At 37.5% G+C, this 14,675-nt stretch overlaps 1 protein-coding gene across 1 annotated transcript; it reads left to right on the top strand.

The window, feature by feature from the left end:
* The first annotated feature begins 1,628 nt into the window (after positions 1–1,628).
* Positions 1,629–2,288, top strand: LOC141646907 (uncharacterized). The gene has a single exon (XM_074454909.1). It carries the CDS (start codon positions 1,629–1,631, stop codon positions 2,286–2,288), a length of 660 nt encoding a protein of 219 aa, XP_074311010.1.
* The last annotated feature ends 12,387 nt before the right edge of the window (positions 2,289–14,675 follow it).

Genomic DNA, 14,675 nt, shown 5'->3' with positions numbered 1-14,675 from the left:
TGGTCTATTGAGGGTGACTTGAATACGGCTTATTTTCACAATTCAATCAAAAAAAGAATGATGCAAAACAAAGTTCTTAGTATTGAGGATAAAGATGGTAGGATCTGTACTGAGGGCTCTCAAATTCAGCAGGCTTTCTTGGATTATTACTTGGACCTCTTGGGATCTCAGAAGAGTACTATTCCTGTTAATGAAAGGGTAGTCAGACAAGGGGTTTGCTGCAGTCCTGTTCATTGGGAGATGCTGAGTAAAGCTGTCACTACAGAGGAAGTTAAATTACATTTATTCAGCATCCCTAAGGATAAATCCCCTGGACCTGATGGCTTTACTAGCCAATTTTATAGGGATGCCTGGAACATTGTTGGCAAGGAGGTTTGTGATGCTGTTAAAGACTTCTTTGCTAGTGGTAAGATGCTCACTCAGATCAATGCTACTATGATTACTCTTATACCTAAGACTGACAGGCCAACTAGTGTCAAACACTTTCGACCTATTGCTTGTTGTAATGTCATCTACAAGACTATTTCAAAAATTCTATGTGCTAGATTGGCTGGGGTCCTTCCTGACATAATAAGTAAGAATCAGGGTGCTTTTATTCATGGAAGAAGTATATTGGAAAATATCCTTATTTGCTAAGATCTGGTAAGGATGTACAATAGAGGTAATGCCTCTCATAGATGCATGTTCAAATTAGATTTACAAAAAGCCTATGACTCCATTGAATGGGACTTTATTGAGCAGATGCTGGCAGCATTGAATTTTCCTGATAATTTTAAGCATCTGGTTATGACTTGTGTGAGGACTCCTCACTTTTCACTTCAACTGAATGGTTCACATTTTGGATATTTTGCTGGAAAGAGAGGTTTAAGGCAAGGGGACCCTATTTCTCCTTTGCTCGTTACAATTTGTATGGAGTACTTATCAAGGGTTTTGATGTATGCTACCCAGAAGTGGTTCTTCAGATTTCACCCTCTCTGTAGAAGCCTTAAGTTGACCCATTTGCTCTTTGCAGATGATTTGTTACTCTTTTGTAAAGGGGATGCTAGATCTATCATTTTGTTGCTTAGAGCTTTCTCTACTTTTTCTGCTACTTCTGGACTGGTGGTGAATGAGGCTAAGTCTGAAGTAGTCTTTGCTGGAGTTCCTGTTGAACTGAGACATGAAATTTTGCAAATCTCAGGATTCCAAGAAGGCTGCTTACCTTTTAAATACCTAGGCATACCTATCCAACCTGGTAGGCTCACAAAGCAGGACTGTAACATCTTGGTGGAAAGGATTGTCAACAGGATAAGAGGGATTGGGGATAGGAAGCTTAGCTACTCAGGAAGACTGATTTTGATTAACTCTATCCTCAATACTCTACGTAATTATTGGGCCTCCATATTTCTGATTCCTAAAATGATTATCAGGAGGATTGTGGCTATTTGCAGAAATTATCTATGGGATGGAGGCACAGAGTACCAGAGGGCTCCTCTTGTGTCTTGGTCTACTGTTTGCTGCAGTAAGAAATCTGGTGGTTTGGGTGTGAAAGATGCTGAATGTTGGAATATTGCTACTGTTGGGAAGCTGTAAATTGGATCTACACTAAGGCAGATAGACTGTGGGTTCAATGGGTTGATCATATTTATATGAAAGGGAATGACTGGTCTACTTATGTGCCTCCTAGTGACTCCAACTGGAATTGGAGGAACATCTGTAAGATCAGAATGAAATTAAATGCTGGTTTTGTGGATAACTGCTGGGTAGCTGATCCTAAAGGCTACTCAGTAGGGTCTGGATATGCTTGGATACAGGGTCAACACCCACATGTGTCTTGGTATTCTGATGTTTGGGATAGATGGAATATCCCTAAGCATGCCTTCATAGCTTGGTTGATTTATCATAAGGCGCTCAATACTCGTGAAAAATTACATGCTCTTGGGATTTCTGATTCTAAGGACTGTGTGCTGTGTGAGGATGGCATTGAAACACATGCCCATCTGTTTGAAGATTGTTTATATAGTAAGTGCATTATGGGACAGATTGAGAACTGGCTGCAACTGAACTTGGTTCCTGCAAGGAGGTGCTCTAAGTTGCAGCAACAGGTGTGCAGAATGGCAAAGCTGGCCTGCTGGTATACCATTTGGATGGAGAGGAACAACTGCCGACTGAATATGCAGCTAAGATTGCCTAGGAATATTGTGAGAGATTTGAAGAGGCTGATTCATGCTAGAATCAGTCAACTGCTTCCACGTTTTGTTACTAGCCAAGATCAGCTATGGCTCTCTAGTTTAGATATTTTAACTTAGCTGTGGTTAGTACTAGAAATTTGAAATGATGTTGTAATTGACTATTTTTTTAATTAATGGAAACCTGCTCACATTTCACCAAAAAAAAAAGGTCGAATTTCAGAAACTTGATATGAACGAATCGAGCCTCTAAAATCCGGGTTTGATGTTAATGACGAAAACCCGCGAACATTGATTACTCGGGATTTAAGTCGGAAATTAAAAGGATGAATTAATTATTGATGATTTACATATTAAAATTGTTATGCTAAAAATATCGTGTTAATGGAACATGAACAAACAAAGACAAATCAAAACGAACAGAGGAACAAAAGACAAAGGAACAAGAAAGGAAACAGAAACTGCGGCAGCCTCAGGAAGAGGCGCAGCAGGTGCTGCGTCCCTTCGAAGAGGCGCAGCAGTTGCTGCGTCCTTTCTCGACGTTTGTCTCCTGTTAATCCGTAAAAAGGGTTTGAAATAAGGTTTTATAAATCGGTTTTGAATGTGTTTTCGACGTAAACCTTACAATAATGATTACAAAAATAATGTACAATAATAAAATATGGGATTTCACCCTCAGACTTACATGTTTGACGAAACGAGATTGACTAAGTTAAAGTTTAGTGATGCTCGACTCGAATGTACGTTGAAAGTGCCCTCTAAGAGGAAAACGAACAAGATTGATTAAAGTTGATTGATGTGGAGTTGGTCAAATTGGTCGGTCATGCAAAACGAGGCTGATACTCAGAAGGATCTGAGCTTACGTGGTCGAAAGTTCAAGCACGTAGACGCCAAAAAGTAAGAGCGTGGTCTTAGAATGCAAAGGGAGAAGAGAAGGGCGGACACTCGCGTGAGAAATATGAGGAACGAAGGTCCCTATTTATACTAATCACGGAATTAGGGTTTAGGAAAGGAGAGAAAGATCCGGAAACAACTGACTTAGGTTAAACACGGAAACTTGGACAAAAAGAAAGCCTGGAGAAAAGGCGCAGCAGGTGCTGCGTTCCTTGGAAGAGGCGCAGCACTTGCTGCGTCCTTTCCCTAGCGGTTTCCTCCTGCGTAAGAAAAGGCGTTTGACAGCCTGTCGTATTTTAGGCATAACTTTCTCTACAAGACTCGGATTAAGGTGATTTCGGTGGCGCTGGAAAGCTAAGAGAAAGATCTATAACTTTCTGCGAAATAGGCCTAACTCAAAAAAGTCGTCATCACCTCGTAAAATGGGACTAAAGGTCGGGTTGTCATTTTAGTTAAATGAAATGCACATTTTGTAATGTAAACTTTAAGTTTAGCACAAAGAAGTGACATGGGACACAAAATGAGATATAATCATAATATTTTATGACATCCTAACCTTAGGTAGACAAGCACATTGCTTTTGACTCGGGATTTGACGGTTTTAGGAAATGAAGACGGTTTTTGACCCGGACTCCAAATGTGCTCTAATTACTGCCAAAATGACCGTAATGACACTTAGATGACGACCAAGGGGTAGACACAAGTATTTGAGCTATCATTTGACGATAAACATACGAAATGTCATAAATCGTTCCGTGTACCAAACATGCGGCCCAATCATCACCGGGTGGCTTGCGGGAGGTGCAGAAATGAGGTATCTACAGCTGTATGGTTATATTTGGCAGGGGATGATGGTTATGCGAATTGAGGAATGTGTTATGGGCGAGAGGTAACTTTTATCAGGTGGTAACTTACGTGATCAGAATTGACTAGTTGGATGTGATTACGGGTCTATGATGTGTATAAATATTATTGTGAGGTTCTGACCTCACAAGAAGTGGTATGGTGTGATAATTATAAAGTTTTTATCTGAATGTTCTATATGTTGAGTACGGTAACCTAATTGAATGATATTCAAAAAGGTAATAATTCGATTGATCTGGCATGGCTAGTTATAATTGTATGTGTATGCATAATACATGACTATTCCGTGAAATGGTAGGGATGATGTTCATGAGGTGCTTATCTGTTTATTCCATACAATATGTTGTGTTGTGATCTAGTAAAGCGGTTTTGAGTAAGTTTTCTTGTCCGGGAAGTTGTCCTGCGTCAGTGTGTATGAGAATAGTGTAAGTGGTGATGTCTATCGATGTGGTTGTTATGCCTCGGGTGGTGATCCGGGCATGATACTTCGTGTTGTTATGCGGGTATTTTCGCGCTGCGGTGCGGCTGTTGGTGGTGGTGTTGCAATGCCGTCATTGGTTGTGGTGGAGTAGGCAGGATGATTACGATTCGAGTTTCGAAAGTACATACCAGTTATACATAGATTGTTGTTTTGTTTGATGTTGCTTCCTGTGAGTTTCAGGTTTTACATATAGATGGTTGTTTTGTTTATTGATGTTTCTTACCAGTTTCAGCTTGGGTGTGAGGGTAGAGTATGATATGGAAGAGAGTTGTGTATGTTTCGGTTGCCGGCATGGTATAGCGATATTCTGTTGATGGGACACAGTGTGAGTAGTTGTTACAGTAATTTTGATCTTGTTTTAAGATGAGGCATTGGTAGATATAGTTATGGCAAGTGAATAGTAGAACATGTGTTGTACTGATCTGAGAGCTGCAAGTGGTTTATAATCTTTTGTTGAGACAATGAGTGTAGGGTGTTGGGAATTAGTGTCATGTTAAGTTATGTATGAGTTTTGCAGTAATGAAAGAAAAGAATTTGAGGATCTAGTGTGAGTGTACGTAACAAGTGTGGATCGTGAGTTAGGCTTTTGGCGATAGGTGTTTTATATAGAGAGGTATGTTGTGTTGCGGTAATGTGGAAGAGTTGGAGTGTTGGTTATGCTAAGGATTTTGTGGTATTGGTTAGATGGAGTGCAGAATGAATTGAAGTATGAGAACTGTTTAAGTAAGAGAGCCTTGGAAATAGGAATGGTTGTAGAAATGAGGTTATAGGCGGTTATCTTTGACATGTGGTGGTGATGAGGATAATGAGATGATATAGCTAAGGATTTAGTATGAGTGAGTTACGAGGACGTAACATTTGTCTTAAGAGGAGTAGGATGCGATAAAAGAGACTTTCATGGTTGTGCATGTTGTAATATAATTAGAAGTAGAGTTTTAGTGTAGCATAAAGGATGGATTTGTTTTGTGGTTGATTTTATTAAAGGTCATGGCCGTGCTTCTAGTAGTGTGATGTTTAGGAGTGTGAGAATACTTTGATAGTGTTGACAGTTGGATGATGATGTTTAGGAGTTCGAGAGTGTTGACATTGGGATGATGATGTTTATGAGTGTGAGTAAACTTCGAGGACGAAGTTCCTTTTAAGGGTGGTAGAATGTAACATTCCGTTTGATGTTGATATTGGATTTTCTAGTGGATAATATGTTACGGAGCGGTAGTGTTTGGAGTTGGTGTTAAGAGTTCATATTTTATAGGTTGGGGTTTTGTTTTGAGTTCGTAGTTGCGTTGTTGTGTCTTAATCGAGTTAGTATGTTTGTTTTTATGTATGGGTTGAACTTCGGGGACGAAGTTCTTTTTAAGGAGGGAAGACTGTAATACTACGGTTTCTATGTCTATGGGTACTCTATCGAGTGGGGCTTACTCTGTCGAGTAAGTATGTTTATAAGCAAAACAGTAGTTTACCTGATGGGTACTCGATCGAGTACGTGTAGCACTCGATCGAGTAAGGGGAACTCGATCGAGTATGTCACTTACTCGATCGAGTAAGTGTGTCTTACAGAATTGTTTTGACGGGTTTTGTTAATAATGCGGGGTTAATATAAAAAGCTTCCGTCACTTTGCTTAATCACCTTTAACATTCTAAAATCTTTCAAAGAGAAGAATAACAGTTACGTACATCGCATCCGTCGCATTATTAACAAATCCCAAGGCTTGGTTTGTCGGATTGGCTTGTTCTTTATACCGCTGTGATCGTCGTGTCAAGGGTAAGCTTCTTGTATAATTTTTATATCGTTTCATTGTTTTTAGTTGAAACCCTAATTGGGTAATTTGGGTATTTTGGGTGTTTGATTGGCTTAGTAGTAATTGCATGATTGTATGAATATATGTATAGGAGGAGGATTCGTAGAGGAGAGTTTTTCAGATAGCTGCTAGATCGTCTGATTCTGTGATTGCTTTCCATGTAGGGTTTAGTATTAATTACATAATGTGTGGTGATTGTGCTGTAGTTAGTGATTGTTGGTTGATTCAGACGGTTGTGATTTTGTAATGTTGATTGATTCAGACGGTTGTTGATTTTGTGTTTTGATTACTGTTGATTGGTTTGTATCTGTATGTGATCTTCGGGGCGCGTCCCTGGCTGAGTGGAGCCACTTGCGGGAGTGGCTTCACGCCCTTGATTCGCCTTCTGTGGAACCCGCCACAGAAGGGATGTGCACATTAATGAACATGGGTTTATCGCTCGATGGAGATGAGCGGGGATTTGGTGGGTACGGCTGCGGTCCCCCACTGGCGGTGTGGAGTATATGTTGCGATGGGTACTCTGGCAGGGCTACACACTTTTGTAACACCCCGTATTTTATTAAATTGAATAAAATTCTTTTAATTGCTATTTTGAATTTAATTACATCATTTAACGATTTATATATATATGCTTAGCTAATTAATTAATTTCATCATAATTCGATACGTTAATTTTAATAATCATTAATAAGTTTATTTAAAGTTAGTTCGAATTTATTGAAGTTAGTTCGGGTTTATTTATTTAATAATTCCCGTTTCTTTACGAGTCCTTATGAAAGTTGTTTTAAGTAAACCCGAGATGGATTTTGGGAACAAAACCGTCGAATTAGCTATTTTGAACTTATTTCACTAAATTAGCAATTTCTATTAATATCCGTTAGTTTCGTAAAAATCGCTAATAATTCCGATTCAAGCGGATATCGTATTATTTCCGTTAACTAGCTGAGTTTATTTTATTTTCACTCATTAAATTTATTTATTATTGATTCCGTTTTATTGCTGAAACTTTTACTTAAATCGGCTAAATTTAACTCGAAACGGTTTTAATAACGATCGAAGTTTCTTAAACGATTTAAGAAACGACGTATAATAAATAGCAAAGGCTAGCAAATTTCTTTGTCTCATTTATAATCAACGACGTCTTCTTCTTTTCTTCTACTTCCTTCTTTGTTCTTCTTTTTCACGTTCATTTTTTTTCTGTCAATCGCAAAATCGATTTTCGGTCGTCCGTTTCTCATCCGTTTTCGACGATTTTCGTTCCATAGCATTCCTCTCGTCGTTTCCGTCAATCCGTTGTAAGTAAAATTCATTTTCGTTATGTATTTTTACAAACCCATTTATATTTTCAGCTTTATTTATTATAAGACGGTTGTATGTACTAAAATAGACGGTCTGGTAGAAGATTTGTTAGTCTGTTTTATAGTTGAGACGGTGTATACTGATATGTGGAGATGATTGAAACGGTGTATACTGACCTCTAGGGATCATTTGGGATGCTAGCTAGTAAGTGGTATATTTAAGACGGTGTATGCTGACATGTATGGATTGTTTTGGGTGCTAATTGTTGTCTTTTATATTTGAGACGGTGTATACTGACATGTAGGGTTTGTTTTGGGGCAGTTTGGGATGGATAAATGGTGCCTTTCGGGACTGTTTTTAGGGCGTAAGAGTGACTGATGTTGGACGGTTTCCTGTGTATTTTTGGGACCGCTATAATGTGTTGAGTAGGCTGTTTCGTGGGGTGATGAGGGACTATTTTAGGACTGTTTTGAGGTCACTTTGTGCAGGTTTTTCAGAGTTGTTCATGGACTGTGGTGGGGTTGTTTTGGGATGTTCTGTTGCAAGGTTTTGGGACTATTTTAACGTGATTGAGTGGGCTGATTTTAGAACAGTCAAGCATGGGTTTTAGTGGCTGAGATGGGTAGTTGTTTAGGTGGAGTGTTGGAGACAGGTTGTGGCCTGGTCGTAGCTTAGCAAATGGCCAGGCGTGGCCTAGGCAGTGGCCTAGCTAAGTCACGAGTTTGGGGCCATGTGTAGTTGGTGGTTAGGCCGAGTTTGAGGTTGACATAATAACTTTTGAGCCGTGTCCATAAATTGTTTTGACGCTAGTTTGGTTTATTTAAAATATAATTAAATTAATTTCCGTCTCATATTTTATATAACGATAATTCGTTAATATCGTCCTTTCACATAATTATTTTAGGTGGCTCATGTGTGGGTGAAGATGAAAAGTAATTTTGGGTTTTAGAAGCTTTCTCAAGTTTATTGCTTGTCTCTTTGCTAGCTTAAGGTAACTATTCCGAGTTACTCGACAAATTAATGTCACATTAGTAGTTGATGTTGTGTTTGTTGTTTGATAAGTGTTTAGGTGATTGATAATGTGTTACTTCCGTTTTTCACATGATAGAAATTATAAATAGCATGAGAATTATATTGTGATAAATTTTATGATTTGGGCCAAAGTAGGCAAAGACTCTGAGCTGGGCCAGATTGACCGAACGAGTTTGGTCAAACTAGGTTTAAACCAGTCAGCCTCGATTTAACCGATGACCCGTCGCGGGACTCGGGTCGAGGGTTTGTCTTTGAGGTGAGATTGGTTGTTATTGGAAATTTTATGTTATGTCTTGATATTTGTAATTATCATTTCACATGTTGGTTGTTGGATGAATTGGCTGCCTTATACTTCAGTCTTATTGCCTCTTTGCTATTTTAGCTTGTTCTCATGAATTATGAAATTAACGGTTAGCTGGAATTTGGATTATTATTGATATTGAGGATATTGTTGGATTGTCTGCTGAATAGACATTTATATAGCCTTTCACATGATAGAATGTTAGCATTTATGTTGGTAAGTTGGACTCTTTGCCCTCTTATGGTTAAGTGGGTGTCCTATTTGTCTTGAGTGGTGTGGGCTAAAATATTCAAGCTGGGACTAGCTGGGACTAGGTCCTAGATGAGTATTTCGGCCTTCATCATAGATAGGTCTTTATAGTCTCTGACGAGTATATGTTCACTGCTTGATAGCCTTTGTGTTCCTGACTAGTGGATTTATATCCAAGTTGGGGCATGACCTCAGGTACTTATTTTGATAGTATGGGGTCAGCTTAAGTACTAGCCAACCCTTCGGTGGTGTCCTTAGGGTACTCACTTCACTTTGTTTTAAAAAAAAAAAGTTGTGGGTCTTGGGTGCGGTGGTGTGTATCCGCATGTCTAGGTCTGCGCAGATTTTAGGCTAGGGTTGTGTTGTCTCTTGGCCATGTTTTCTTAATAGTAACCGCTGAGCCAAGATACCGGTTCGATTACCTTCCCTACCTCGTGGTATAGACTCGAGTTACAAAGTGACTATTGACGGTACTAAGAACTTATGCCTGTTTTTAATATATTGCCCTTTCTTGTATGGTGATTCTATGAATCATAGAAGGTGAGATGCAAGCCGGCTATGGTTGATAGAGTTTGGATTCCTGGATGTTATGTGATTCACATGATAGTGTAGTATGAGTCGGTCTAGTATTCACATGCTAGGACTATGTGTTGTTATATTGTTGTTCACATGATAAGCACGATTGTCTAGCATCTATATGCTAAGGCTATGTGTTATTCATATTCATATTCTTATGTTTACATGTTACATTAATTATGACATTTCGTGGCTGGGAGAACTCGGAGTTACTCCCCACTGACTGTGGCTTTCGTATTTGTATAAAATGCGAATGACAGGTAGGTGATGCATATATGGGGTACATGGACGAGCTAGCGAGCAAAGTAACCTTGGGACCTAGTTTGATTTTATTTTATTGTGACCCTTAAACCCTTTTTATGTCACATACATTTTAGGGACATATGTCTCCCTTTTTCTATTTTGGTTTGTATCATTATATCCCCGTGTCTTTAGCGTGGTTATGTAAATTAGTTTATTAGCTTTTGCAGGTATTGACACTCTTAAATTTGGAGATGTTTGTGAATGGTTTAGGAAAAGTTTTAAAAATTACAGGTTTTTACTATAATGAACCTATTACAAACATATCCATGCAGTTTTATTCTAGAATTACGTGTTTACTTTTCCGCAATAAGTGAGGGTGTCACAGTTGGTATCAGAGCATCTTTGCTCCCGACGCACGTTTGTGCACCCCAACATAAATAACTTGACCTTAAAATAATAAACTTGAGAGATGGGTAAGATGGGTAGATTTAGGATCTTATGTTGTAGTCTCTTTGTATTTGCTCTTTGTTAGGTACTAACCTGTTTGTTGATTGTCATTTAATAATTGTTGCGTTCTTGGATCAATAACCGTGAGCTTATCTATAGCTAATGGAGTTATTACCCTTATTATAAAAGAAATTTGAACTAAAGGTTTTGAAAATATTTTAATGTTTTTCACTGGTTTTAACGTCAATTAGTGTTAAAGCTTGTTATTGGAGACGTCTGATAATTAGTTTTATCATTTGTTGGTGTAAAAATGTATTTTTATGTCTTTGAGTTGGAATATTGATGTTCTTGAGTGATCTCCAAGAGTATCTCCGTTCCATTGAAAGGACACTTATATTTTACGAAGATCAAGATTTAGTGCCTATTGCTGAGGATTGAAGATTTGTTCAACCTTTGAAGAATGCTTCTACTTCCTTGAAGATGTTTCTCGTTCTTTTTGTGTCTCGCCTTATTCTTAATCTCTTGGTGCTTATCCTCCTTCTAAACTCCCTTCTGTTTTACTTTAAAATTTACTCTTGTACTCCTAACTTGTCCTTTGTTCCTTGTTTATCCTCCCTTAACGCCATTTGATAGTACTCTTTCTTGTGAAGAATGTTGACCTTGGTTGGAAATTATGACCTTGGAAGGGATTGTTTGTGTTTGACCCTTTCCTGGTTTAGAGAGGATTTGATGTTGGAAAGACTTAGGTAGTGTGATGAGACATACTTGATGGTTCTTATACCTATAGATCCTTGATAAAGTGAGTACGTTGGATTGGGGGGATTTTGTGTGTCAAGTGTGAGTTGCTTTGGTTACTAAGGTTATGGAACATGGGATTGTTGTTTATGTTTGGGATACTAGTGCTTAGTGCTTGACTTAAAATGGATGAAACTGAATGGTGGATTTGAGGATATAGGATTGACTAAGTAGTCGAGTTTGTGATTGGCTTCCATAATTACTTTGGATATGAGGTTTTGATAATGTATAAGTTACCGTGGGAGAAATGTTAAATGTGGGATTATTAGTTGGTTTTAGTGAGTGATATTGATTACTACTTGAGGTATGGTTGACACCAATTGTTAGGTTAAAGAACATAGTTTCAATTTATGGTTTTAGGAACTTTGGGGTGATAAAGTATTGTTACAATTAAGACCTTGTTTCTTGGGAATCCTTGATAAGTAAAAGGATAGAGAAACTTGAGATCCTATTGATTTTTCAGATTTTGGGGTTGGTATGTTACTACCTTGTTTTGAAATGAGAACCTTGTGGAATATTTGAGGAACCTTCTCTTGGAGTTTAGAGCTTGGTATTGGGATTCTTGATTGAAGGTTTACCTTTTTGAGAAACCCATAGTTGACACTAGTTGGATACGAATATATCTTTGTTGGAAGCCTTGACCTTAGGCTTGTGAAAGTTGTTTCTGGATGTTTGAGGATTTGGAGCGATGAAATCACACTTATAGTGGAGTACCTTGTTTCAGGGAATAGATTAGGATGAGGTAACATAAGCGATTGAGGAAAACCTTGGGAGTGATGTGGTTATGAGTTTTGTTGTTAGGAAGTTTTCGGAACCGTTTTGAGTGATGTTGTTGTTTGAGATAAGAGTGTCGGCGTTTCTTTGTTGTTTAATTTTCCCTTTCTCCTCGTTCATAAGCGTTACCGTTCATACCTCATTTCCTTGCTTCATCTTGCTCCTCCTTTAAATTTGACACTCGTATCTTGTGAAACTATATCTTTGACATCCTTGTAATTTTGACTTCAATTTTTACCCTATGAAAGTCATTATAGCTCTCTTGTGGCTTAAGTTTGAGCTCTCTTAACATACTTTGTTTTTATGCTATCTAAGTTACTTTCCTTTTTGTACAATTTCTAAATATTTCAAGCTACCATTTTTGGTTCGTTGCTAAAATTTTATGTTACTATTACAAAATTTTCCCTACTTGTAAAGATTTGGAAAAATGAAAATTCGATTTAATTCTCTAATTGCTCTTTGAGTATAGACTTCTTTATCATAGTTTTGAGTTGCTAAACCTGAGATTTTTGTAAATTTTATCCAATTTCTATTCACTTTGATCTAATTATGATGCTTTTGTCAAAGTTTAATGTTACACTTTCAGGGATTTGACCCCCAATTGGGTTTAAAAGTGAAACCTTTATTTCTATTTTGGCTTTTTGCAAAAGAAAATTTGGGTAAATTACCTTTTCTTTTGATTTTAACGTTGATCGGATGTTAGAACTCGTTATTAGAAACGTTTAATAACTTGTTCTACTCTTGTCGACGAGTGATTTTCGGTTTTAAATTTGTCTTTGACTTGGAAAGTTAGCGCTCTTGTGTGCACGACAAGGGCAATTTCGTTCCATGAATGAGACTTATACATTTGAAAACTTTTCATTAATGTCTCTGAAAGTATTTTGATTTTCGATTTATACAAATGATTTACCTTTGACCTTATCTTGGATTTGGAATGTGATATTCTTGAATGCGCAACGAGAACACTTCCGTTCCTCTGATGAGAATCTGGTTCTGTTGGAAAATTTTATTTGAAACTTTTGAAAGAATTTTGATTCTTACGATAAGTGACCTTTTAAATGTTTTGGTTACCGATTCCAATTTCAGTTTTATTTTTATAACCTTTCATTTATACTTTCAAGTTTCGAGGACGAAACTTTTTAAAAGATGGGGTGATCGTAACACCCCGTATTTTATTAAGTTGAATAAAATTCTTTTAATTGCTATTTTGAATTTAATTACATCATTTAACGATTTATATATATATGCTTAGCTAATTAATTAATTTCATCATAATTCGATACGTTAATTTTAATAATCAGTAATAAGTTTATTTAAAGTTAGTTCGAATTTATTGAAGTTAGTTCGGGTTTATTTATTTAATAATTCCCGTTTCTTTACGAGTCCTTATGAAAGTTGTTTTAAGTAAACCCGAGATGGATTTTGGGAACAAAACCGTCCAATTAGCTATTTTGAACTTATTTCACTAAATTAGCAATTTTTATTAATATCCGTTAGTTTCGTAAAAATCGCTAATAATTCCGATTCAAGCGGATATCGTATTATTTCCGTTAACTAGCTGAGTTTATTTTATTTTCACTCATTAAATTTATTTATTATTGATTCCGTTTTATTGCTGAAACTTTTACTTAAATCGGCTAAATTTAACTCGAAACGGTTTTAATAACGATCGAAGTTTCTTAACGACAAAGAAACGTACGTATAATAAATAGCAGGCTAGCAGGCTGCTATCTCATTTATAATCAACGCACGTCTTCTTCTTTTCTTCTACTTCCTTCTTTGTTCTTCCTTTTTCACGTTTCATTTTTTTTCTGTCAATCGCAAAATCGATTTTCGGTCGTCCGTTTCTCATCCGTTTTCGACGATTTTCGTTCCATAGCATTCCTCTCGTCGTTTCCGTCAATCCGTTGTAAGTAAAATTCATTTTCGTTATGTATTTTTACAAACCCATTTATATTTTCAGCTTTATTTATTATAAGACGGTTGTATGTACTAAAATAGACGGTCTGGTAGAAGATTTGTTAGTCTGTTTTATAGTTGAGACGGTGTATACTGATATGTGGAGATGATTGAGACGGTGTATACTGACCTCTAGGGATCATTTGGGATGCTAGCTAGTAAGTGGTATATTTAAGACGGTGTATGCTGACATGTATGAATTGTTTTGGGTGCTAATTGTTGTCTTTTATATTTGAGACGGTGTATACTGACATGTAGGGTTTGTTTTGGGGCAGTTTGGGATGGATAAATGGTGCCTTTCGGGACTGTTTTTAGGGCGTAAGAGTGATCGATGTTGGACGGTTTCTGTGTATTTTTGGGACCGCTATAATGTGTTGAGTAGGCTGTTTCGTGGGGTGATGAGGGACTATTTTAGGACTGTTTTGAGGTCACTTTGTGCGGTTTTTTGAGTTGTTCATGGTGTGGTGGGGTTGTTTTGGGATGTTCTGTTGTAAGGTTTTGGGACTATTTTAACGTGATTGAGTGGGCTGATTTTAGAACAGTCAAGCATGGGTTTTAGTGGCTGAGATGGGTAGTTGTTTAGGTGGAATGTTGGAGACAGTTGTGGCCTGGCTGTAGCTTAGCAGTGGCCTGGGCGTGGCCTAGGCAGTGGCCTAGCTAAGTCACGAGTTTGGGGCCATGTGTAGTTGGTGGTTAGGCCGAGTTTGAGGTTGACATAATAACTTTTGAGCCGTGTCCATAAATTGTTTTGACGCTAGTTTGGTTTATTTAAAATATAATTAAATTAATTTCCG

This window comes from Silene latifolia, chromosome 1 (assembly GCF_048544455.1).
Source record: "Silene latifolia isolate original U9 population chromosome 1, ASM4854445v1, whole genome shotgun sequence".
In the NCBI taxonomy this organism is placed as follows: Eukaryota; Viridiplantae; Streptophyta; class Magnoliopsida; order Caryophyllales; family Caryophyllaceae; genus Silene; species Silene latifolia.
Note: the sequence above shows the minus strand (reverse complement) of the source record. Positions and strands in the feature narration are given on the sequence as shown.